This window comes from Artemia franciscana, chromosome 5 (assembly GCF_032884065.1).
Source record: "Artemia franciscana chromosome 5, ASM3288406v1, whole genome shotgun sequence".
In the NCBI taxonomy this organism is placed as follows: domain Eukaryota; kingdom Metazoa; phylum Arthropoda; class Branchiopoda; order Anostraca; family Artemiidae; genus Artemia; species Artemia franciscana.
The window spans coordinates 12,755,343-12,780,853 of NC_088867.1; the positions used below are offsets into that span (position 1 = coordinate 12,755,343).

Consider the following 25,511-nt stretch of genomic DNA (forward strand, 5'->3'; position numbering starts at 1 on the left):
CAAAATACCACTGCAATGGATCCAGCTAGAATTCTCTAGACTTGTTTATTGCAGACAACATTTAGATGGGCAAAGACTCATAGCTTCAGTAGTTTTACCAATAATATGGTCCTGAAGATGGTAGAAATCTGGTTCAGTTGACGAGGTGACAAAACTTAAACACTAATGTCAGAAATATAAGCCCAAATGGACTACAGTAAGCAACATTTAGCACAAAACAAGAGAATTTAGCTCACTGTCGACCAGTGAACTGTGAAATAATTTCAATTTTCTTTTTTATATAACTTTTAAACAAAAATTAAACGAAGTGTTAATCATACTATAATTTTTTTATTGTCAAAAACAAATACCTTATTTCATATCCAGAAATAGGGCATGGAGCTATATCTGAGTTTACTCTAAATCTAAAGGGTAATGTTTTCTTGTACATTGCCAAAGCACACACACACAAAAGCCATATCTGAGTTTGCTCTAAATCTAAAAGTAATGCTTTCTTGTACATTGCCAAAGCACACACACACAAAATTTTCTTGTCAAAGGTAAAGTATTTGAAAAATAAGTACATTAAAAGTATCTTAAGTAATAAGTATTTCGTAATCTTACTTAAGTATCAAGTAATAAGTACACCGTAGAGTTTTTACTTAAGTATAAGTACAAGTAATGGAAAATTTTACTTAAGTAGTACTTCAAGTAAAATTACTTCAAGTAAGTGACAGCACTGCTTGGGGAGTTTATGGAAGACGGACTGGTTAGCAAAAAAGGTATGGTTGGGGTGGCTGGTTGCCCTCCAATCACTTTAGGCTACTAAAAGTAGTGTAAGAACATCCAATATCTTATCAAATGAATTTCACCCACATTTCTTTGACCACCTCTTCCATACGAAGTAGCCGGGAAAAAAGGAGGTACATGGCTTTTTACTTAAGCAGCACTCTTTCACAACCTCTGAATCTGTTTGCATTTATTTCCACACATCAGAAACGGTGCTTTAAAAAACCTAAGTAAAGAGGCACGTGCCTTCCTTGCATTCTTTTTATTTAGTTTCCTATCACCCTGAAGGGAAGCTGATTGTATTGGAAGCTGAAAGTTCGATTCTCTGCTAAGAGTAAACAAGTGTTGGGAAGTTACTGGAATACCTCCCCCCCCCTTCTCCTTGATTTCTACCTGAGCCCTCCGTAATTCACCAAGGTGTGTGATCAAAATTTTTCAGGGATGGCATGACTCCGACAACCTCTTCGATATGGGCTGTAAGTTATGCGAATAATTATTTTCTAATAAATTGGCTGTACAGGTTTATAAGTATCATCTTTGATGTTCAGTAACTTGAAGCAAAATAGTCGTTTTCTGGGTCACAAAAAAAAATCTGAACCAACCCTCCAAAATAGGTTTCGACAGAGAGGGAAAAAATTCTTTCTCTACTCACTTGTATGAAAGGAATAGTCTTAGAAATATGGGAGTGGAATCAAACAGTTCGTGGTAACGAACTGTAGTAAGGAGCGACCCGGCTCAATAGTAACCAAAACTCTAAAAAATGAAATTTTGATACCAATACCTACATCAAAAGAATCGCGTTTTAATGCTGATTTTAAATATATAAGTTTCATCAAGTTTAGTCTTACCCATCAAAAGTTATGAGCCTGAGAAAATTTGCGTTATTTTAGAAAATAGGGGGAAACGCCCCCTAGAAGTCATAGAATCTTAAAGAAAATCACGCCATCAGATTCAGCGTATCAGAGAACCCTACTGTAGAAGTTTCAAGCTCCTATCTATAAAAATGTGGAATTTTGTATTTTTTGCTAGAAGGCAGATCCCGGATGCGTGTTTTTTTTTTTTTTTTTTTTTTTTTTTTTTTTTCCCAGGGGTGATCGTATCGACCCAGTTGTCCTAGAATGTTGCAAGAGGGCTCATTCTAACGGAAATGAAAAGTTTTAGTGCCCATTTTAAGTGACCAAAAAAATTGGAGGGCACCTAGGCCCCCTCCCACGCTAATTATTTTACCAAAGTCAACGGATCAAAATTCTGAGATAGCCATTTTATTCAGCGTAGTCGAAAAACCTTATAACTATGTCTTTGGGGACGACTCACTCCCCCACAGTCCCCATGGGAGGGGCAACAAGTTACAAACTTTGACCAATAGTCACATATAGTAATGGTTATTGGGAAGTGTACAGGCGTTTTCAGGAGTGTTTTTTTGGTTGGGGGAGGGGTTGAGAAGAGGGGGATATGCTGGGGGAACTTTCCATCGATAATTTGTCATGGGGGAAGAAAATCTCCATGAAGGGAGCGCAGGATTTACTAGCATTATTTAAAAACACAATGAAAAAATAAATATGAAATAGTTCTTTCAGCTGGAAGTAAGGAACAGCATTAAAACTTAAAACAAACAGAAATTATTACCCATTTGAGGGGCTCACCTCCTCCTAATACCTCGCTCTTTACGTTAAAGTATTTTTAGTAATTTCAACTATTTATTCTACGGCTTTTGTGATTCTGGGGTCATTCTTAATGCATTGGGACAAAATTTAAGCTTTAGTGTAAAGAGCGAGGATCTAACAAGGGGGCGAACCCCCTCATATATATAATAAAAATACGAGAATATAAAAGTTCTTTACGTAAGCTAATTTGTAAGTTACGTAAATCTTTTACTAATAAAAATATTCGTAAAAATTAAAAGTTCTAGTTGCCTTTTTAATTGACCAAAAAATCGGAGGGCCGCTAGGCTTCCTCCCCCGCTCGTTTTTTCTCAAAATCACTCGATCAAAATTATGAGAAAGCCGTTTAGCCAAAAAAAAAAAAAAAAAAAATGCAAATTTCGTTTTAATTATTCCTCTGCGGAGAGCCAAAATCAAAACATGCATTGAATCAAAAACGTTCAAAATTAAATAAAAAAAAACAGTTTTTTTTAACTGAAAGTAAGGAGCGACATTAAAACTTAAAACGAACAGAAATTACTTCGGAAATATATGATAGAGGCTGCTTCCTCATCAACGCCCCGCTCTTTACGCTAAAGTTTTTTACTGTTTTAAAAAGAAGAATTGAGAGACAGAGTCATATTATACTGCTATTATAGCAGTATAATATTTTACTAATATGCCGTCTAGCTGCATCTTCAAAATCCTCGGCAATATTATCCTTGGCGTCCACTTCACATCTCTTTATTTCCTACTTTAATGCATTTTCCACTTTTTTTTACACTCCTTTTGTTTTCATGTAATATATCACTCAGATAATTCTTATAAAAGCTCCTTCTCATCTCTATTAAACATAAAGCTTTCTCACTTATATTCCTTGCTGCAGTCCTAACTTTCTTCCCTAAGACATTTTCAGCAACTTAAACAAAATTCCGAAATTTCAGCTTCAAGTTAACCCTAGACACTACTGGATGGTGATCTTTACTTTTAACATCAATAGCAGCATTCCTACATACCGTAGTATTTATCCTACCAGTCTTCGGTTTACTATAACATAATCAATAAGGTTTGCTGTCTTACCATCACGTGAATATCATTTTAACTTATGGGATATCTTACGACCAAACACCGTATTGATTATAACTAGAGCGTTATACCTATAAAATTGCAAAAGTCTGTAGCCATTACTGTTCTCTTTTGCTATATATATATATATATATATATATATATATATATATATATATATATATATATATATATATATATATATATATATATATATACCCGGGACCTTAGCTATTCGCTCCTGTCACTGTATGTAAAATTCAGCTGAGGCACTAGTATCTCCGTCAATCGGTTCTACAGGGACATATACTACTACAGATTCCCTGTACTTTTTAGTCATAAAATAAGCAGTCATTATTGTATTATTAATACCTTCCCAGCCTAAAAAAGACTTAGTAGCTTCCTTATTCATCATCAACCCTGCTCTCTGTCTATGTACCCCATCTCTCCTGCATGAGTAAACAAAGTCTATTTTAGCTGATTTCATGCTTCCTACCCGTCTGAATTCGTCAGTCAGAATGTCGATACGATAGTAATTTTTTAACCTCGTATCATTCTACTGTGTATAATTACATCAAGCTTCAGACTAATAAACTTTGTGTCATAAGGCAGTAATTTTTAAGAACTCAGGCATTAAATAAGGTGATGTTAAAGCTATGCGTCTTTTGCGCTGTAATGGAAAACAATTTGTATTTCGAACATATTGTTATTTATTCGCCATAAAATAAACTGCAAATATCATCCTAAATAACGTTACAAGACTAATCAAGTTTTACAATATGATTCAATTATTCTTTTTGATTTCTGATCGTTTGGGTTTCAATAATTTATTGATATTAATCTCTGTCCGTTTTAAATTTTAATTATTATAGGACTTTATTTTTGTTCGTCTTTCCATTTCTTTTAAACATCTTTTTCTTCGAAAAATTGCTTTTAAATCCATTTCGTCTGCTTTTAGTTGGCATAGTATTATTGTTGGCTAATTTTAGAATTGTTCGCAAGTTTTTTTTTTTTTTTTTAAGGGTTTTCTCTCACTACTTCGACATGCAAGAATGTTTATGTTGATTGAAGACCTATGACTTTAATCTGATCCCCAGTCATGAAATTGGGAGCCCCCCTGTCCCCCCGTCCTTCTCGTACACAAATTGATGGCTTCAACTCTAGTCCCCAGCCTGTTCCCAAGTGTTGCAAACGATATTAAAACAGTGTAGAGCATTCCCAAAGTATGGATGCACATATGTGACTGATTTGATAATTTCATCTCCTCCAGCGACATAGTTCGAGGTCCAGCTGATTCCTGTCAACACTCCCTGGAAGTTTCAACTTGATACTCCAAGCTCTTCCAAAGATGTTGCATGAACACCATTTTGGTGACTTAACAACACAAGGCGTCTTTAGATTTACCCGGATGACAAATTGTTATAAGTCCCATTGGAGCATATAGTGAAAATCGAATCAAAGACAAACATTTTGACCCCTTCTCATCCTCTTCAATAAAAATTTAAGTCCCATTGCCCCATCCTTCTCTTTTTTTCCCTAACAGTACCTAGAGGTCAGCCCATAATCAGTCCATGAGGTAGTTCATAAGGAGGTCAGTCCAGTATCATCAGTCCATAAGGTATTGCATATATGTTATCTCGATGATCTGGAAGTTTCAACTCCCATTTTTCTAGCTGTTCCCAAGATTTTACAGATGTAAAATTATTACGACCTGGATACACGTAGTATCTTTTGATTTATCCATACCATTTCCCCCTATAAATACTTCAAACGTCCACTTATCCCCTTCCCCTCAAAACACTCTCTGAAAATTTCAATTTGATACCCCAGAGCCTTCTCGAGATATTGCAGATATACTATTTTGGCAACATGAAATAGCATAGCGTCTCTTGATGCACCTTGCTATTTAACGAGCAGAGATCAGAAGTCTCATAGGAGCTTATAGAGCAATAATGTTTTTGTGAATTAAACACTAAAAATGCCTGCCCGCTCCCTCCGAAGTCCCCCTTCCTCACTTTGTCTTAACAGTATTTCACTTTTAACCTCACACTCTAATTCGTTCTAAAAATTTTGTACGTTTGCTTACTTGATGACCCGGACACACAAAGTGTCTTTTGATTTACATCTGCCCCTTCCCTAAATCCAAATATGAGATAAATTTAACTTCATCCCTAAATCTCCCGGAAAGTTTCAGCTTGATTTCCAAAGCCTTTCATGACCTATTGCGGATGACTTGAAAACTGTATTGCATCTTGGGATTTACTCAGGCATGCTTGTCATATTAAAAATATAACTTAGTGACACTCTGGTATTCTTGGTCTAGGGAACAACTCGTAAGAGCTCCTAGCTTATCGAAAAACTAAGACCAAACATGAACACTTTTTCTACTATAGCCTATCTGTGAAAAATGGGTAATTTAAGCTTGGGCGGTACAGGGGGTTGAGTAGTAGAAAAGGCCACAGCACTGGTGGATCAAGATGGACTTGGTGGTGGATTTGAGGATAATTTCATATTGTCATACTAAATATTATGTTTTTTGTAAAGGAGAACAGCTTTTTCTTATGACGGAGTGGTTTTTGTAACTCACTATATTTGTATCAATATTTTTACATCATTATTTTACATCATTTTGCGTCAGATTTATTAGAAATGTAACCCTCAGCAGATTTTAGATTAAATTTACGAGCATTTCCATAATCTTACTATGGCGTATAATCGTTGTTTCCCTTTAAAGTGCTGATATTTCTTTGTTCGCAAGCTCATCAGAATATAATATTTTAAGCCCTCCCCCCGTTAAAAAATCCTGGATCCGTGCTTAAACCGCAGGAGGGAGGCTGGCTGCCCAAAAATTCCTTTCAGTCTCTAAAAGAGGCAATAAGACTTTTAATTTCAGCCAGCTCGACAATATTTAGCCTTTTGACCCTTGAACAATATAATTTCTAATCATAATCTAATCTAATCTAATAATCATAATAACCACAATATCTAATTTAATAATCATAATTTCTAGAATATATTTAGTTTCAAGAAATAAGAGTTTGGAAAATGTTAATATACTAAAAATTAAGTTTTTATCTTTTATCATTATTACACTTTCAGATGTCGATCTCCATCTTCTTTTGCGCCACACTGGTACTTCTTGATCCAGTTAGAAGTTTTTTACTGCGGCGTCAACCCTTTCTTACAATCACAATAGATCAAACAGTGCTCACTACAAAAACAGTTGCACCAGTTTGTTATGAATTTGCACAAGATTTCAGCATTTGTGGCAGGAAAGCGAGGCAATATGAAGTTGAGCCGTTTGATGACAGTCTGTTTCATTTATATAGTACAGCGTAAGTCTTTATGCAGCGCATTACTTAGAGAAATTTTGCAAAACTTAAATACCATGGAAATTGAAATTTGATTTTTTGAACTAGTTAAGTGGAAGGCTACTCTGCCGTATTGACCTGAAAAAATGAAAAAAAAAATCAGGAATTCTTTTTTTTAGTGAAACTATATCCAGAAGCAATTATGCAGTTTTTGGTAGAAGTAGTTGCCCAAAAAACTTGTGGGCGAAAAATGAACAAAAAACATGGAACTCCAAACAGCTTTAGAATATGTAGCTTTCCTTTAAAGGTGTAGTTTTTCTATGGGAGTTAGCATAATGCTAACGTTTGAATATTTTCGGACAAAAAGCGGTGCATAATTGAACTTGTTAGTTTTGCTTATTAATTTTCACGGTTCAACGTGGCAACACTGACATGTAATGGGGTAATATCCTAAAAACTTGATAAATTTTATAAGAACCAGAAGAAGAATCTTTGATCATGGGTCGAAATATAGCGTACCTATATCTATTTAAACAATGACGAAAACCACGCTTCCTTTCCATGATGCTGATTCACCGTCTGAATCAGTATTGTCGATTCACTGTCTTGGGAAAAAAAGTCCTCACTATTCTCTCTTCTTTATTTTAATATATCTATTTATAAAATTAGTCATTCCGGTGATAACTTGACTTTAATGTTAAGCTTGATAAATAAAAAGTAAAGAAAAGAATGATGACTCCCGTAATATTAAATAAATTTTCGCCAATGTTTACCGTCGAAATCAAATCGTGTCTGCGTGTGTGTGTATAACAGTTATCCAAAGAAATTGTTCTTGCGAATACTGATTGTCTTCACCGAGAGAAAACAAAATATTTTGGTAAATTTTAGAGCTACTGAGTATTTCTACTAGAATACACTTGACTAAATTAAGTAAGGTCAGTGTCGGGGGTATTATCATCTTTTAATCCAATTTATCTGGTAAGGTAAATTCTGTCGATTAACTAGCACTCCTAGTTTGATTCGATTAGTCAGAAGTATTCAAATAGGACAGGAAAAAGTAAAATAAAGAAGTTTCCAAAGGGAGCTAAGAAACTTGGAATAACTAAAAATTATTTGAATCGAATTTATAAATTCAACTCGAAAACAAGTATTGATCAATTATTTCACTTAACACGAACAAATGCCACTTGGACCTTGTGTAAACCTTAACTTTAACAAGGAAGGTCTCATTAACTGAATTTCCGTAATCTCCGGACGAAAAACATTAGATTCCCAAACGTACTGCCACTCCACTAATAACGCTCCCCGCTCCTTGGCTCGGTTGTATTGACAGAACGACCAACCTAGCTGTATTGACAGCAGAAAAAGGATTGGGTATGGAAAAGGATGAGTTGGGTGGAGAGCGAAGAACTCTCCTCAAGGTTCAAACTCCATCGTGTTAAAACCAGAGATTTAATCTTGGAGGTAAGCAGGAAAACAGTATCTAGGAAGTTTCAGTTATATGTGTGAAATTTATCATAAACACTGAGATTTAAGATCCGAGAGTCACTAAGCTTGGGGGGGGGGGAGCTCCTATAGCTATCTGTTCCTTGTTGCGACTTACCAGACGCTAGTTACTTTAAGTTGATTAATTCTATTGCACGATTAATAGTAATTTTAGATCCCACTGGAGTCCTTAATGCTCGTTTATAAAAAAGGACACATCTTAAGATTAAGCATGTTTCGGATTAAGTTATCTTTCACTCAGGTTGTAGCTTGACTGGCTCTGACCTATAACTAGAAAAGGGGGAGAAGAAAAAAATAAATTCCCGAAACCAAATTAAAGAAAAATATAAAAAAGGAATTTGATTTATTTAAAAGAAAATCACAGTTTTCCTATGATCAGGATAGAGTTTATAAACATAGAAATACCTAAATAAAGGGAATCAGAGCCCTGATAAATCAGAGTAAATCCCAAAAAGGACTTTAAATCATCTGAGAAATTTAGTGGTCTAATCAACCAAGAAGTGGTTTCTCAAAGGGAAGATAAACCTATAGCCAAAGCTAGAGCCAAGAGGGCCAAAAACTCAAAAGGGGATTCGAAAGGCTTTAACTGAAAACTCAGCTCAAACACAAAATTAGGTAGTCTCGGTTTGACAAAGTGACGAAAAGATTCAATAATATTATACTAATGTTAAATGTAAAATAATTAAGAGAAGACAGGTGGTTTTCAAGGATAGTTAAAGAATAGTCACTTATTAAAGGATCCTCTTCTTTCTATCTTAAAACTTGACACACAAACAACCTCTATTTCTCTAAGATTTGTATTTTATATTTGTTTTGGTCCTTAGCTTTGATTCGCTTAGAAACTTTTTTGTTCCGTCCCCTCTTTAAATTCTGTCCAATCTCAACCTTTCGGTTAAATTAGTAGTTTTTATTGTTTTTTTTTTGTATTTGTTCTAAAAACATGTAATGTTGCAATACCTTACGACATTCATACTCAGTCTTTTAGCAATTGAACTAAAATGGTTACTCCGGTAATTATTAATGTTCAAATGATTTGTGACTTTCAATACTTGTTGCTCTCTGGAAAAAAGGGGATTTCAATACAATTTACGACTTGTCAATTTAATACGATCGACGCGCAAGGCATGAATATTTTTAAGTTAAGCTGTTTGAATAGTCGACTTGGTTCTAATGTCTGATGAATTAAAGTTTTTTGAAAAAAAAAGAGTGACTCCATCGTTTCGAAGATCCAAATTCCTTTCGCACTTCTGGGTAGTCTGAACATGACACTAGACTCGGAAAAAACTATCCTACTAAACATCTAATGTTTTGAGGTAACGCATGCTATCCATACGGCTGAGGAAGCTGCAGTTCCTGTCCATAAAATTTGCCACAGTTGGGAAGCGCGTAACTGGCGGAATCATCCTAATCTCCTAGCCGCCTGTGATTCAGCAAAATTCTGGCTACAATTATGAGCAGATTTTGGGAAGCCTAGCTCTGGAGTAGTCAACCCTGTTCTTATTTATACGAAACGTAAATTTTCAAAAGCCTCGCACAGCATAAGGCTAACAAAATTGCTCGTACCAGCGAGATTGTCAATAATTCGCTTCCTGATTTATGGCGTCTTAGAGCTAAGAACAAATCTTCCAATGGCCCACCCTGCATGCCAGAAAAAGACTGGTGGGGCTACTTCAGAGACCAATTTTCAGCCCCTAATTCCTACCTAGACGATACCTTTTGCCAGGCCCTTGATAAGAAGCTCCAGTTTGAAGTTAGAGACACTGGCTTCCTCGTCACTCCATCTTTGATGCGTTCCAAAATTGTTAAGCTAAAAAAAAAAGAAATGTAAGGGCATCGATGGTAAATCTGGCACTCTTTTAAGCTTTGCGTGCCATCTTCTCCTAGAGCACCTTTCTCTGCTATTTCAAATGATTTTTGTTACTGGCATCGTTCCAGACAGCTTTGGTGTTGGATTGGTCCATCCTATTCTCAAAAAAGATTAACCAGCTGGCCAGTGCACTTCATATCGTCCGATCACTGTTTCAACTACTTTTTGTAAGTTATTTGAATCCCTTATTTTTGATGAAATTGCACTTCGATGCACTACTCCAGACGACCAGCTCGGGTTCAAAAAGCACTCAGGACGGGAACACGTTCACAGCATTCTTGCAAATCTTCCTGTTGATGCAGATAAAAATGGTGATCTTCTCGTCTTTTGAGCGCTTGATGTTAGTAGAGCCATCGATTCTGGCATCCATGGCCATATCCTGCTCAAAGCCCTTCAGCGGGGTGTTTCCTCTTGCATCATTTCCCCTGTCTACAGTATGTACAATTAGGCTCTCGGCTGTCATCCTGATCCCCTCTCCGTCCGGCACTTTTCCTTCTAAACAAATGCTGAGTGTCAAGAAAGGCGTACGTCAAGGTGGCAAAACTTCACCGTCACTGTTTAAGAACGCTATCATCGAAACACAACAATTAATAAAGCCGTCGTGCTTTTTCCGTGGAATCAATATATCGCTGCTAAACTCCGCTGATGACATTCTTTATGTTTCTCGTTTCGGTATCTTTATTTCAACAAAATTACGACTCACTTGCAGCGGCATTAAAGCAGATCGGCCTTTCCTTCAAAGAATATAAAACAGAACTTCTTTTCTTCAATGGTTCAAAAACGAGCCTTCTATTAACCTCTCCGTTGAAATTGGCGAGACTCTGATTAAGCCCTGTGAGGCCTTTACCTATCTTAGCCTCCCTATTTCTTCTACATTGAAGGACACACGCTCAGCACTGACAAACCACTTCTTTTCCCGTCGACGAGGCGTCTTACGGATTACTTGTTGCTAATAAGTATCGTTTCAACCATCCCCTCCTTGCCGGTTACAATGCTTTTACTATACCAAATCTGCTTGCTCTGGATTCTTTCTGGAAAATATTCACAGCTACCAAAAAGAAAGCCATTTGTAGTGCATTCTACAGATATGCCAAGTTTCTCCTGCGTCTCCCTCTGTGGCACAGCAATGGCGACATGTACATGAAATACAAGGTCACCAACCCTTCCATGGGCATAGAGAGAAGAATCTGCAAATTCAGTGCCCATGTTTTAAGAGCCAACTCCACCTGGACTAGTATTATTTTATAATGTTTGTGGTTGAAATGTATTTAAGTTTTTTCTTTTTTATACTCAGTCTTTTCCGTTTTTGACGGGTAATAAATTAATAGTAATAATACGTCAATGTTCGACTTTGCCATTATTTTTCCTAATTGAAAAGTCCCAGAACGTTTTTGTAAAAAAAAAAGAGAAATTTACACATCTCTAAGATCTAGTCAGACACTGGGAATCTACCGTGTTAAATTTCACCTAGTTTTCGATATAAGACAAATATGGTGTAGTGCCTATTTATAGACTCCAGTTAAGCTCATGCTGATCCAAAAAATTTTGGGATGGTTGGTAATTTATATCTTATTTCTCTACTGTCTTAAGATTGTAAATTTTGATCAAAAGGAATTTGCTCAACTTTTTCAGCAGTACAAATCATATTTTCAAAACAAACGGATAAGCTTACGGATCGTAAAGAATTTTTCTCGTTGTAAGTTTTGAATAGAAAAAACTTGAATTGTCTTTGAATAGAAATTAGAAAAAAATAGAAAATTCTCTATTTTTTCCGTAGCAGGAATTTTCACAAACAATTAATTAAAAAAAGGTTTTCAATGGAATTAGAGAGCTAAGATGAATTTTAAGACGAATAAACGTTATTGGTTTGAAGTCTAAGCAACATATACCTGCAATAAGGGTTTAAATAATCTGTTCAACCTACAAACGTTAAGCAGACATTGCTAATGGAAAAGTTCGCTTCTAAATTTTTCTAACTAATCATAGTTAGCGGCAGAAATTTACGAAAAGTAATCTAAGATACAAGACGCTAAATTTAAGATACTGAACACATGCAAGGATACAAAAGATTAAGATTATATGAGCGAATTCCCGTCATGTAATTATTTAATAATATGCATCTCAAAATAAGTTTATTCTAGTGCATAAAGAAAAAAAGAAAAATTCTCATGAACAGAGTTTTCTAAAGTCACCACCCATTTAACCAATATACATCTCGGGATAGGTATGCTTAAGTGCATGAATAAAAACTATAAACAAAACTTCATAAGTCAATGCCCCTTTTAGTTATTATTCAGCCAGCATATATATTCATTTCTTATTAATGCATGATAGGCCCCTGTAACTGTAACCCCTCATGCGAAGAGGGTTCTTGTAAAAATGGATTGCTATAAAATATCTACATTCTTACAACTATAACTTAAGTTGTCAGCATAAGGATAAAGAAAAGAATTACCGAACCCCCCTTTTCATTCTTACATTACATTATTAGCCGGAAAGAGTCTCTCTAAGATTGTTCTTGTAACCCCCAAAAAGCATCAATAAAATATATAGCCACCCATGATAGCCACCCAATACACAATACAAAGGGTGGATTTGGAGGTAAATTTTTAACATGTTGTCGATATTGTAAAAGTAATCTCTTGTGGCAAAATTTTAGCTGGAAAACTGGTACAATTCATTTGGATGCGTTGACAGCACATACCCGGTCAATTATTAGCACAGTACAGAATTTTTTGCTACACGCACAAAGATAATTTTTTGTGTATGTAACACAAAAATGCATAAAAGGCATTTTCGTACATCAAAGAATGCAGATACGAATACATCAAAGAATGCAGATACGAAATTTTTACTATGAGTAGTGACGGAATTATTGATTCCGTGCCATCCCTGTTCCTCCATTCCCGTGACATCGCTATCCCTCCATTCCCTTGACATCCCTATCCATCTGTTCCCGTGACAAACATTTTCCGTCATTCTATGATAGCCAGCAGGTGTTTCTTACATCTTAGGGAATTTTCCCTAAAGACATGGAGGTGCAAGTTACAACATAGGGAATATTTCTTCAATGGTTTTTGTGCTTAAGAAACCTAAGGGTTTAAGGGAAACTTTCTGGGCTTCTTTCACCCAGGATTTTGAAGATTGTTACATAATAGAGTGTATTTAAAAAAATCTTCAGGGGCTTCTTTACCCAAGGATTTCTAAGATTGTTCTTTAAAAACCGTTAAGGGGCCCATCCCAAGTAAGGGCATACTCCATACATTATCCCAATATATTCATGCTTTTCCACCATTTCTTGCTTGCAAATTTACAGCCATTTTATGTATGAAGAACCGCTATAGAGACTATTGATTTTATGAAACAAAGGATTCCTGTTATTTCCCGGAAAACAGAAGGGTCATCCACTACTATTCAAATAGAGAACAGAGTAATTCCCTTGTCCCTGGGGGGAGAGAGGGGATATAAAACAGCTATAAGAACAGAAATTTCATTAGTCTTATATAAGATCTTGAAAGTTTAAAATCGTTCTAAAATCTATTTTCATAGAAATTCGAAAAGGGATTGAAAATCGGCTTATATTGGTGAATCTGTTTTGCTATAGCATCCACCCACCAAATTTAAGCTATTATAATTCAATATTTTAGGTAAACCCCTTAACCTTCCCCCTATAAAAGTCTTATCACTGAGAGAATAACCTTATTTCCCCCCTAAATCCATCAAAAGTGGTTTTCATTAAAATATTTTACTAAAATCCTGAAGTTTACTTACACTGTGGCTTCTTCCTCTTGCATATTTCTCAGGAAATTCTAGTTTAGCTGCTTTTCACAATCTTGAAAAGGGAGTTAGGAAAATGAAGACAAACCTACTGAGTAACATATACCCTGAGATGGTATTTTGAGGCAAGTACCAAACCTATTTTATTACCCTTTAAATAATAAGCCAGAAACCCTGTATTCTCAGACGGACGAATAACAGGATATTTTTAAAGTTTTTCTTTTATTTTTTTGAAAACTACTTACATGAAAATTTAATTGGGAGAGGGGAAGGATTTCTGACAATGATAAAGAAGGGGGTGGGGTGTGTTTGAGTAATACATTCAAACTACGCAGCAACCAAAAGAAAACACAGAGAATACTCATAGCAAATTCTCTCAAAGTTTTAGCTCGGTCTACTCTCTTATAATTTAATGCAACAAATCAGACTTTGCATCCTTTTTAATGGCAGGCATAATTTTGAAGTAAAAGCAAGTCAAAGTAGAAACGCGAAAGAGCTCTTGGTGACACTCGTTTTTTCTTAGGATCAACCCAATAGAACACGAAATTCGAGATGAAATCTCCATTTACTAAGTTTTTTTGCAAGAATTTATTTGTTTTGAATGAAAAACCAGAGAAAGAAAAGCTATATTGATATTTTGACAATTTATTATAAAAGAAATCATTGTAGAGTTTAGTTTTCTGGGAGTGGTTAGACCCAGGGATCATACTATGTACGCACCTGTCACTGACTTTTTCTGTTTTTGGTTTATGATGTTGTATTTTTTGTTTTTTCAGCATGGAAAATAATTTTTACGTTTATTACCAAGAAAATTACATTCAACCAAGCTTTGAACAGTCACTTGGAAGAGGAAAATCAAGATTTTTCTTCAATGGACTGGGAGGATTTGTAGTAACAAAACTTACAAATGCCATATCCGCTACAGTTCTTGTTACTAGTGGATTGACAGAAACGGTGACTATAGGCTGCCTGAATCCAGAAGAAACTGTACCAGAAAATTTATGTGCAAAAAGTGAGTTGGCTAAAACTTGTCTTTTCCTTATTCAGCCTGTTTAGATTTTCTGTTTCCGACTTAGATGTTGACTCTGCCTCATCCCAGAAAAAAAAGTTACATTTGATTATCTACGTCCGCAAGGCATGCTTAAAAGAAATAAAGAAAGAGAGAAAGAGAGAGAGAGAAAAGGTGACGCTTCGCGCGTCACCCCAAGCCCCCCCCTCTCCGCGCGCGTAAGTCGTTACGCGCCATATTAGTTACGCGCCATTGTAGTTGTGTCCCTGTGTCCCACCTGTGAATATTGATATATATATATATATATATATATATATATATATATATATATATATATATATATATATATATATATATATAAATATATATATATGTATATATATATATATATATATATATATATATATATATATGTATATATATACATATATATATATATATATATATATATATATATATATATATATATATATATATTATATATATATGTTATATTATATTATATATATATTATATTATAATAACGTCAGTCGACAGACAGACAAATAACTTATTATATATATATATATATATATATATAAATAAGTTGTTTGTCTGTCTGTCGACTGACGTTATTATAAGAATTGAGCTATATAACGTCTGAATTATTTCATCATATACCAATTCAAAAACGAATGTATTCAAGTCGAAGTAGCTGAGCTGGTAAATTGTTATGTTCCAGGTTCTAGGTCCGAGAGGTTCCAGGTTCGAACCTTGGCTTAAGCATTAATACAAAAGAAGAAAAAAACTAAAAAAGGTAAAAACTACAAAAAAAATAAAAAGAATATACTAAAAAAACTAAAAAAGCTAAAAAACTAAAAACTAAAAAGAAAAAAACTAAAAAAACTAAAAAAAGTTAAAAACTACAAAAAAAAATAAAAAGAAAAAAATCTAAAAACTAATAAAAGAAACTAGAAAAAACAAAAAAAAACTAAAAACTGAAAAGAAAAAAACTAAAAAAAGGAAAAAAACTGAAAAATAAAGGAGAAAAAGAAAACTAAAAAAATAAAAATAAAAAAAATTAAAAAGGTAAAAACTACAAAAAAACTAAAAAGAAAAAAGAAAAAAACTAAAAAAGCTAAAGAAAGGTAAAAACCAAAAAAAAACTAAAAAAAAAAAAAAAATGGAAAAAAACAAAAAATTTATTTCATCATATACCAATTCAAAAACGAATGTATATACAGACCGGGAGACAGGGGATAAAAAAAAATAAAAATAAAATACTAAAAAAACTAAAAAAGCTAAAAAACTAAAAAAACTAAAAAAGCTAAAAAACTAAAAAAACTAGAAAAAGGTAAAAAACTAAAAACTAATATATATATATATATACATACATATATATATATATATATATATATATATATATATATATATATATATATATATATATATATATATATATATATATATATATATATATATATTTACACGAAAAGAACTAAAACATGTAGGTCTTCAAAAGTTATATCCAATAATAAAAAAAAAATTGTGGTTGAGTATAGAGGACAGAGTAGTAAAAGTATATACTTTGGTGTTTTCTTGTTTTTTTTCCCCGAAGAAAATCACCCCCATTTGTTTTCTTACTTTTTTTTCTTTGTTTTCTTTTTTTGAATGTTCGACCACCAGTATTGTCCCAGAACGTATCTACATGCTGATACAGAGCCTGGACATAAAGCACATACCAATTAATCGAAAACGACACCTTAAAAAATATATTACACTTTTCCATATTGTTCAAATTCTCAAATTCTTTATTAAGTTTACATTTATAACTTTGCTTCCCTTGTTATTGTCCAAAATTTCTTTGTTGATATGTCGATATTTATCAAACTATTATGAAAACGAAATGATCAAAGAATTTCAATTTCTTTCCAACAAGGAAAGGAATTTCTTTTCAATTTAACAACAAGTTTTATTTCGTCAGATTTTTGTTAGGAGTAGGAAAAAAAATTAGCATCGAAAAATTAAGCAGTACATAATTTTCAGCTAAAATAGATTGAATTACTTTTCTGATCCACAAGTTTTCTCGAAAAATTATAATTGAAAACAACTTGCAAATTTGAATGATGAACAACCATTTTGTGATTGATAAATTGTTTACGAAAATAACAACTGAAACAACTTGAAGCTCTTGATAAACATAGTTTTTAGCAAAATGAAATATTTCACTTTTAGCTAAATACAGAAATGTAAACATATTTCGTTTTTCATGATCCAGAAACTGTCTCGGAATATTATTATTGAAGGACAACTTGGAGCCAAATAATAAACACGACGTCCACCTAAGCCAGGTGTTACAATTTCAGCTAAAATATAATTCAAATGGAAAAGATGTTGTGTGATTCAGAAACTATCACAGAAAATTTGAACAATATTCTTGAGCTCAATAATAAACACAGTTTTCACCTAAATCAGACATTACCATTTCACCTTAAACAACGTTCACGTAGCAAAGTCATTGTGATTTTCCAGTTTGGAGACTATTTCAGAAAAACTAATTCGAATCAGCCTTAAGCTCTAAAATAAATAGAGTTTCTACGAGCAGAACTTAACCTTGGGGTGATGGAGGGGGGATTCTGTTTAATTTCTTATGATTTGTATGGCTGTGTAAGTTTCCACTTAACGATTCGAGTAAGCATCCACCTAACAATCAATCATTAGAAGAATAGGATTACAGTTTTCCATTAGACAAAGAAGCTTTTTGTTAACTTCAGTAGGGTAATACGAGATTAATTTAACTATGTATAGTCTAGTTATTATACTTAGCAAGCCTGTAAACCAAGATTAGAATATTATGAGCTATAGTGATGACAGTGGCTAAATATGGCTCTGAGGCATGGGCTCTCAGAAAATCAGATGGAGATTTGTTAGATATTTTCCAGAGAAATTGCCTACTGATTGTTCTCAGTAGTTTGAAATACTGACTGTATTTCAAACAGTAGGCTGTACGAAAAACGTGGTTCAATCCCTCTATCCAGGGCTATAATGAAAGAAAGGTGGAGATGGCTAGGGCACGTTGTGCAGATGAACTATGACAGATTGCCGAAGATAGTCCTTTTCGGCCAACCGTCTAGGACTAACGGAAAGCAGATCATCCTCGTTTTGGGTCAGTTGACGTCAAAAATAATGATTGAAAGGAAACTGAATCCTTCTGGGAGGGTGTAAAAAGGGAGGCTTTGAATAAATTGGAACGCAGAAAGAGCGTACGTAGCTGTGTTGGCCTCAGGTGGCTCAGTGCTGCCGTGATTTGTTAGTAGTAGTAATAGAGGTAGAAACAGTACTAAGGACAATATCATCAATATTTTTAAGAGTTTCCAAAAAGATTTGAATTTAGAGAAAAGCTCTTCAAAGCTTGAAAAGAATCGATTATTTTTACGATAGGGCAATAGTGTTACCCCCTCCCCTCTCACAGAGCTGGTGAAGAAGATCTCCTTAAATCCCAGTTATTTCTCCCTTTCTTAGTCTGAACAGAAATATACAATAGTCAGAAAAAGTGGTAAATTTTTTAATGTTAATAAATATCAAAGAATTCACACTTACATTAAGATCGGCAACTTGCATGCAGAGGTCCAAAGGGGGCACATCATGGCCATGTATTGAGAGCGTAGAAAGTCCGAAAGCTTCATTGTCGTAAGGCACAGGTGTTTAAGGCCCAGCAACTTCACCTTCTTGCATGCAGAGCATAGATGGGCAAGCATACTTGCCATGGGGGTTGGGAGTTGAAGCCCCCACATCGCATACCCTGACCTTCTTTTGGAAAGGAAGGTCAGAATTTTCTTTAAAAATAAATCAAATTTTAGTTTTTTCATGTAGTGAAAAACTGCATCTTATTTCAAGACTTCCATAACTTAAATTTAACTCATGCCGTATTGCACCCCACCCTTTCGATATTGATGCAAGAAAACTATAGTTTTCACGCTCCCTTGACGATAAAGTAAAAACAAAGTTAAGAATACAACTAGCCAAAAATCAAATCATTTTTATCTACCTAAGTATTTTTATTCCTCAATAAAAATTTTTTGCTTTATTCTTGCTATAATATAGTAAAAGAAAACACTTGAGCTATAAAAGTTTTGTACAAGTGCCTTTAAATGTAATATTTAAACGCACTCCCCTTTTTATCACTGTCAGAAACCCTCCCTTTCCAACCTAAATTGTCAACTTTATATGCATTTATTTAAGTTTACAAGAAGTTTTTACGAAAACTTTTTCAAAGAAAAGATTTAAAAAATTTGCAATTGTTCAGTCATCTGAGAATTTAGTGCTTCAATTCAAGGTTAAGAGTACAAAATTCAGGCCACAATGGAATAAACAATTGAGAATACAGAGTTTCACGGTTATTTTTAATCGGGTGATAAAATAGGTTTAGTAGTCTCCTCAAAATACCTTCCCGTGGAAAGTCTGTAGACCCAACCTGCATTTTCCTAACTTAATCCTGACATGTATGTATGCTAGAATACGCTAGAACTAAAAGCTACAGAATCAGTAAACTTGAGAGTTTAAGCTGACCCCTATTAATGGAGGAGGGGACTCTCAGATAGGTCCATGTTGGTGTCAAAAAATAGTTGCTTTTTTAGTATGATGAAGGAATATTACCCGCGCCCTCATTTAATGCCTAAGTAAGTTACATTTTATGTAAGCGTTTCGCACTAAAATCAAGGACTATGTTTAACCATAAATCCCAAATTTACAATTCACATGTAATAACATAGTTTTAAAATTTGGCGGCCGGTTGGAATCCCCTTCACATAATTACCAGAAGAGCAGCTGCCCAGGAGAAACTAAGACTTTACATCATTAACGGTTTAACATGTGCTGATACTTGACTAATGGATCCTGAACGTTTTTCCCTGACCCTCATAAGTTTTTTGAACACTCTCTATTACATAACAAGCAAGCATAACCTGCAAAAGTAAACATTCCATATGATGTAACAGACACCCACAACTCTTAGAAAACATTCCCTATGACGTAACAAGCACCTGCTACCTGCCATTGATTGACGGGATAGGGCCCTCATCGAATCCAGGGAGAGGAATCCAATCGAACCTTAAATAAGTATACTACTGACATGAGGGTAGTTGCATATAGGCGATTTTAATTGCCCTAGTTTTTGCTTTCTTTTAGTGCATATTGCTTGTTTTATTTTTCTAGATTTATCGTTTTGTAGATCCATGCATACCAAACCCCTGTACTAAGAATGGCGATAAATCAGCCCTCTGTAAAGTTGAAGGTGTTACTTCTTATTCATGTGAATGTAGTGGCGATTTCTTTACTAACGGAATCTCATGTATTGGTGAGTCTCTTTCTGTTATTGCCTGTGTTGCTGTGCAACTATGTTGTTACTTCTTGTCTACGAACATTTATTTTAGCTAAGTGGCATCTTATTAATATTAATTTAAAATATTTTTCCACAAAACAAGTTTTTTAAGAAAAAGTAAAGAGCTTCGTTAAACCAAAAGTAAGCAGAAATAAAGTTAAATGATGTTCCACGTGTAAAGTACCACAAATCACCATCAATAAATAAATAAAACCCAAAACGAATTGCAATAGAAAATCGATTTAAAAAACGAAAAAAATTAACACAAGCAGGGCTGACAACCCCCATGCCTTCTCAAAATCAGAACACAATTCGCATTTTACTGAAAATCAAATACGGTTTAATTATTTTCACTTTTTAGACTTCAATAAATAAAAAGTTATTCAAACTTTAAGGAATGAATATCAGTATATGTATATTAAACTGACAATCCATGGTCATTTGTTTGTTTGCTTTTTTTCAGTAAACTGGAAACTGTGTTCTGGTCTTGAGAAAGGAGGGGGGTTGTCAGCCCAAGTCATGGTAATTTTTGCTCGTCTTTAGAGTTTTATTCGTTTATTTACTGTATATTCGGTTCGTTTTGGGTTTCATTCATTTATTGATAGTGATTTGCGGTAATTATACGCGTGGAAGATTATCTGACTTTATTTCTGCCCACTTATGGTTTAATAGAGCCCTTTACTTTTTTTTGAAAAACTCGTTTTGTGGAATAAGCTTTTGACATTAATTTCTTTTGGTTTTTGATTCAAATAGTCTTTTTCGTGGAGTTTTTTTTTATATCTTTGCGGTTTCTTCTATAAAAATCAATAATTTGGCTTTCTATTTGCATGTTGAAACCTTCTTATCGATGTTTAATCCTGACAAAAATACTAATGTTTAATTTAATTTTATACCTTCTCAAGTTTATCTGAAAAATAAACATAATATCATTCCCAAAAAATTATTCCTATGCTCTTTTACTGCTTGGATACACTTACACTCTTTCAATTTATTTAAATTAAAAGAGCAGATGTAGTAATAGAAGTAGCCCCGAAAATTTCTTCGCCCAATCGTTCCTCGCCCCAATACGCCCAATCTTCGCCCCAATACGCCCAATCGTTCCGATATATTGCTGAGGTGTCTCATTGGCAATCATAGACACAGTGCCTTTTGATTCAGTTTCAAAGCAACCGTTAGTTTTAAAGCATAGTGGCCAATTACAGAATTGTGCGGTTTTAAGTTCTTAATATCCCTAGAAACATAGCTACAGGATTGTTCTGCAACGCTGAACAAAATGGCTGCCTCAAAATTTTGACTGGGTGTTTCAAAAATGAAAGGGCTTGGGAGGAGGGCTGCTGGCCCTCCAATCCCTTTTGACTCTCAGTAATGACGCTAAAACTTTTTCAGTTAGCTCAGCATCTGCCTAAATATTCCTTAAAAGCTTTACCTTAATACTCATAGCTTGCGAAGTGGCAATAGTTGTAGCAGCATTAGCAGCAGTTGTGCACAGCACCTTTGGTTTCTTCAACAGCCCCTTCAACACTCACTGAAAGTTTAAACTCAATACCGTTCAGCCGTTCAGCCTGTATGTCTATATTTTCAGAGAATGTTATCTCTTATCATTTATATGATAAGAGAATGTTGTCTCTTATCATAATCTTTCTTATCATTTCCTAAGAGTCTTTATTTAATATACCCAGTCATTCATCAATTATACCCTTTTGACAATTAGCATACACTTGATGTGTTTTGATTTAATTGAAAACTCTCCTCAGCATTTTCTTACAGTCTCTTCTTAGTCTGCCGTCCTAGAATGCCCTTAGTCTTTTTTGAGAGTGAATTTCAACTATGTATACCTTTATCAATAACATATACTAATAGAGAAAAAAAACGAACGAATTGCCTAGCTTAGGGACATACCTCAGGTACATAATTACTGGACATTTAGAAAAACACCAAACAAAATTTCTTTCTTAAAAGATTGATCAGATTTGTTTTGGAGAATGATAGGCTTGTGGGAGAGGGCATGGTTTCCCCTCACTTTTAACTCTTAAATTGGGGCTAAAACTTCGGAAATTTTAGACGGCGTGGATTCCTGATGAAGGGATCCTGATGATCCCTAGACGGAAGTGGATTCCTGATGATGATATATTTATTTTTTATGCATTGATATGCATTTAAGCTTAACCCATTATATCCAAAACCAAGAGCAAAAGAAAATCAGACTCAAATGGAAATTAAGGAAAGATTTATTGTTTCCCAAGATACTAACAGGTGCAGACTTGTCCTTATAGAATTTTCAAAGCCTTAGATTGGTTACAGAAAGAGTAGAGAAAGGAACAAAAGACCTTCTAAAGGGATTATTGGGTTCTGATTCCACTCTTGGAAGCTTCATCTAACTACATTTGATCAACAGAATTTCATGATTTCAAAAGACCTTAAAGTGAGTTTTTCCAAGATTTTTAAATTTGCAAGGGCCCATACTCAAAACTCACCGTCCCTGCATGCAAACTCTGTTTTAGTTTTATAACTGCCATGTAGAATATACCTCTTTCATAACAGGACAAGTTTTCCCTCGGACTAAATCACTTATATCGAGACATTTTAAAAAATTACATAATAGCAAAAGAAAAACTAAATTTGAACTTACAATCTAACTGTCAAACTGACCCTCTTTCTTTGATATTAAAATGCAACTGAATAAAATGAAGAGGTTAAAATAAAATTGTTTGTCACAGGAGGATCTTATGAAATAGTTTGTGATTGCGAATTGCAACTAAGAAGCGATTTATGTCACTATTCATCAAAACTAAAAACGGAATTTTACAAACAATTGACACATTAAAAGAATTTCCTTTTTATGCTGATTCTGAGCATATAAAATTCAATCAACTCATTGTCACACACCAAAATACTAAAAATCTGAGAAACTTTGGCTGTTTTTCTAAAAAAAGGAGAGATCACTCAAAAATAAGCAAGCAATTCTAGTGAAAATCTTTTTAGTAGATTCATCATTTAAGAGAGCCACCCGAAGAGGTGTCAAGCTCCATTCTTAAAATGGGGAATTTTTTTTCCAGAAGAAGTATCGCGGTTGCATGTTTATTCGCTTGAATTTTTCGCCAAAGGCGAAATCTTATTATCTTATTGTCTTAGCGATAATCGGCTTACTTGATTCATGGTACCACAGAACCCTACCGTAAAGATTTAAGACTCCAATCTACAAAATATGGAACTTTGCATCTTTTTCCTCCATAAGACAGATAATGGATACAAGTGTATTTGTTTGCTCAAAAATGATCGTACCAAACTAAAGGTCCTAAAAAATTGGGAGAGAGCTCGTTTTAACGTAATTTAAAAGTTCTAGTGCCATCTTTCAACTGAGCAAATATTGGAGGGCAAACTTGGTCCCCTCCCACACCCGAATTTAAGGAAGAAAATTTGGTAGTTTCGATTCAGATTGAAGATTCATAATTTTTGGAGAGCTCAGAAACTGAGCTGCAAGTAATTCCTGCCTCTCTTAATTGGAGCTCAAAAGTGCGTTTTGATTCTTATTCTGGCTACACAAACTTCATTTCATATGAAATTATGCGTAGTGATGGGCAATTGTATCAGTTATCAAGAAAGGAAGGTGGCCTAAAAGAGCACATTCTAATGCCCATACAGCTAACACTCCATGAACCTTTTGAAGAATCTAGAACAAGGTAGAAGGGGGAGTAAGAAATAATTAAAACATTTCTCTACGTAGCATAAAATATTTCCCTCCCATGCCTACCGGCACAGAGGTGGAGAAGGCGAGGCAGGCAATGGGCTCCACTAGTAATTTTTATTAGGAGGGGGAGTCGGCAAATGCTACTTAAAACTTAGTTTCCAGCAATTGCAAATGGTAATATTTATCTTTTTCACACAAAATATTTCAGGAATTAATTAAAATATTTCTTTATGTAGCATTAAATGTTACACTCCCATGCCTACCGGCACAGAGGTGGAAAAAGTGAGGCAAGCCCAGAGCTCAACCCATAACTTTGTTTTGAGAGGGGAGGGGGCAAATGCTACTTGAAACTTAGTTTTCAGCAACTTGAAAAATTGTAAAATTTATCTTTTTCTATTTATACGAAATATTTCAGTGCATATAATAGATTTATCGATCAGCGAATCCTATTGCAGAGTTTGTGAATTGTTTCAGTCACGTAAATTAAAACAAAAACAACTTTTTAACTGAAATTTTAAGTAAAACTTAAAACGAACAGAAATTACTCCGTATGTGAAAGGGGTTGTCCCCTCTTCAACGCCTCGCTCTATACGCTAAAGTTTGACTCCTTCACTCAACTCTGATTTTTAAAACAGTAAACAACTTTAGCGTAAAGATCGGGCGTTGAGGAGGGACAGCCCCTTTCATATACGGAGTAATTTTTGTTTGTTTTAAACTTAACGTTGCTCCTTACTTTCAGTTAAAAAAAACTTATTTTTTTTGTAACTTCTGAACGTTTTTTAATTAATCCGTGCTTTGACTTTGGCTCTCTGCACATGAATAATTTAAACGAAATTTGCATATTAATTTGTTTTTTTGGCTAAATGGCTCTCTCATATTTTTGTTCGGACGATTTTAAGAAAAACAGGATTGGGGGAGGAGGCATAGTTAACCCCCTCCAATTCTTTGGTTACTTATAAAGACAACTAGAACTTTTAATTTCTTACGAACGTTTTTATTAGTAATAAATATGCCTAACGTACGAATTAACTTACGTAACGAACTTCTATATTCGTATATTTTTATAAAGTATATGAGGTGTTTTGCCCTCTCGTCAATACCTCGCTCTTTACACTAAAGCTTAAATTTTGTCCCAATTCCTTAAGATAACCCCTGAATCACAAAGACCGTAGCGTAAATAGTTGAAATCGCTAAAAATACTTTAGCATAAATAGCGAGGTATTAGGAGGAAGTTAACTCCTCGTATGCGTTATAATTTCTGTTCGTTTTAAGTTTCAATGCTGCTCCTCACTTTCACTTGAAAAAACTTTGTCACTTTTATTTTTTATGTTTTTTTTTTAATAATAGAAAATCCTAAGCCCCCTTCATGGAAATTATCTTCCCCCATGAAAAATTCCTCAATGGAAAGTTCCCCTCTACATTATACAATAGTTTTCTCTGATACGCTGAATCTAGTGGTGTGATTTTCGTTAAGATTCTATGACATTATGGTGTGTTTCCCGCTATTTTCTAAAATAAGGT

The 25,511-nt window shown here is 34.3% G+C and overlaps 1 protein-coding gene across 1 annotated transcript in view; it reads left to right on the forward strand.

Annotated features, from left to right (window-relative positions):
* Positions 1-25,511, forward strand: part of LOC136026988 (carbonic anhydrase 12-like) — a gene marked incomplete in the record, with an annotated part of 95,660 nt that overhangs the window by 23,742 nt on the left and 46,407 nt on the right. The window contains 3 exon segments of the mRNA XM_065703865.1: positions 6,573-6,808; positions 14,711-14,946; positions 20,153-20,278. Coding sequence (XP_065559937.1) covers positions 6,573-6,808; positions 14,711-14,946; positions 20,153-20,278 — 598 coding nt within the window.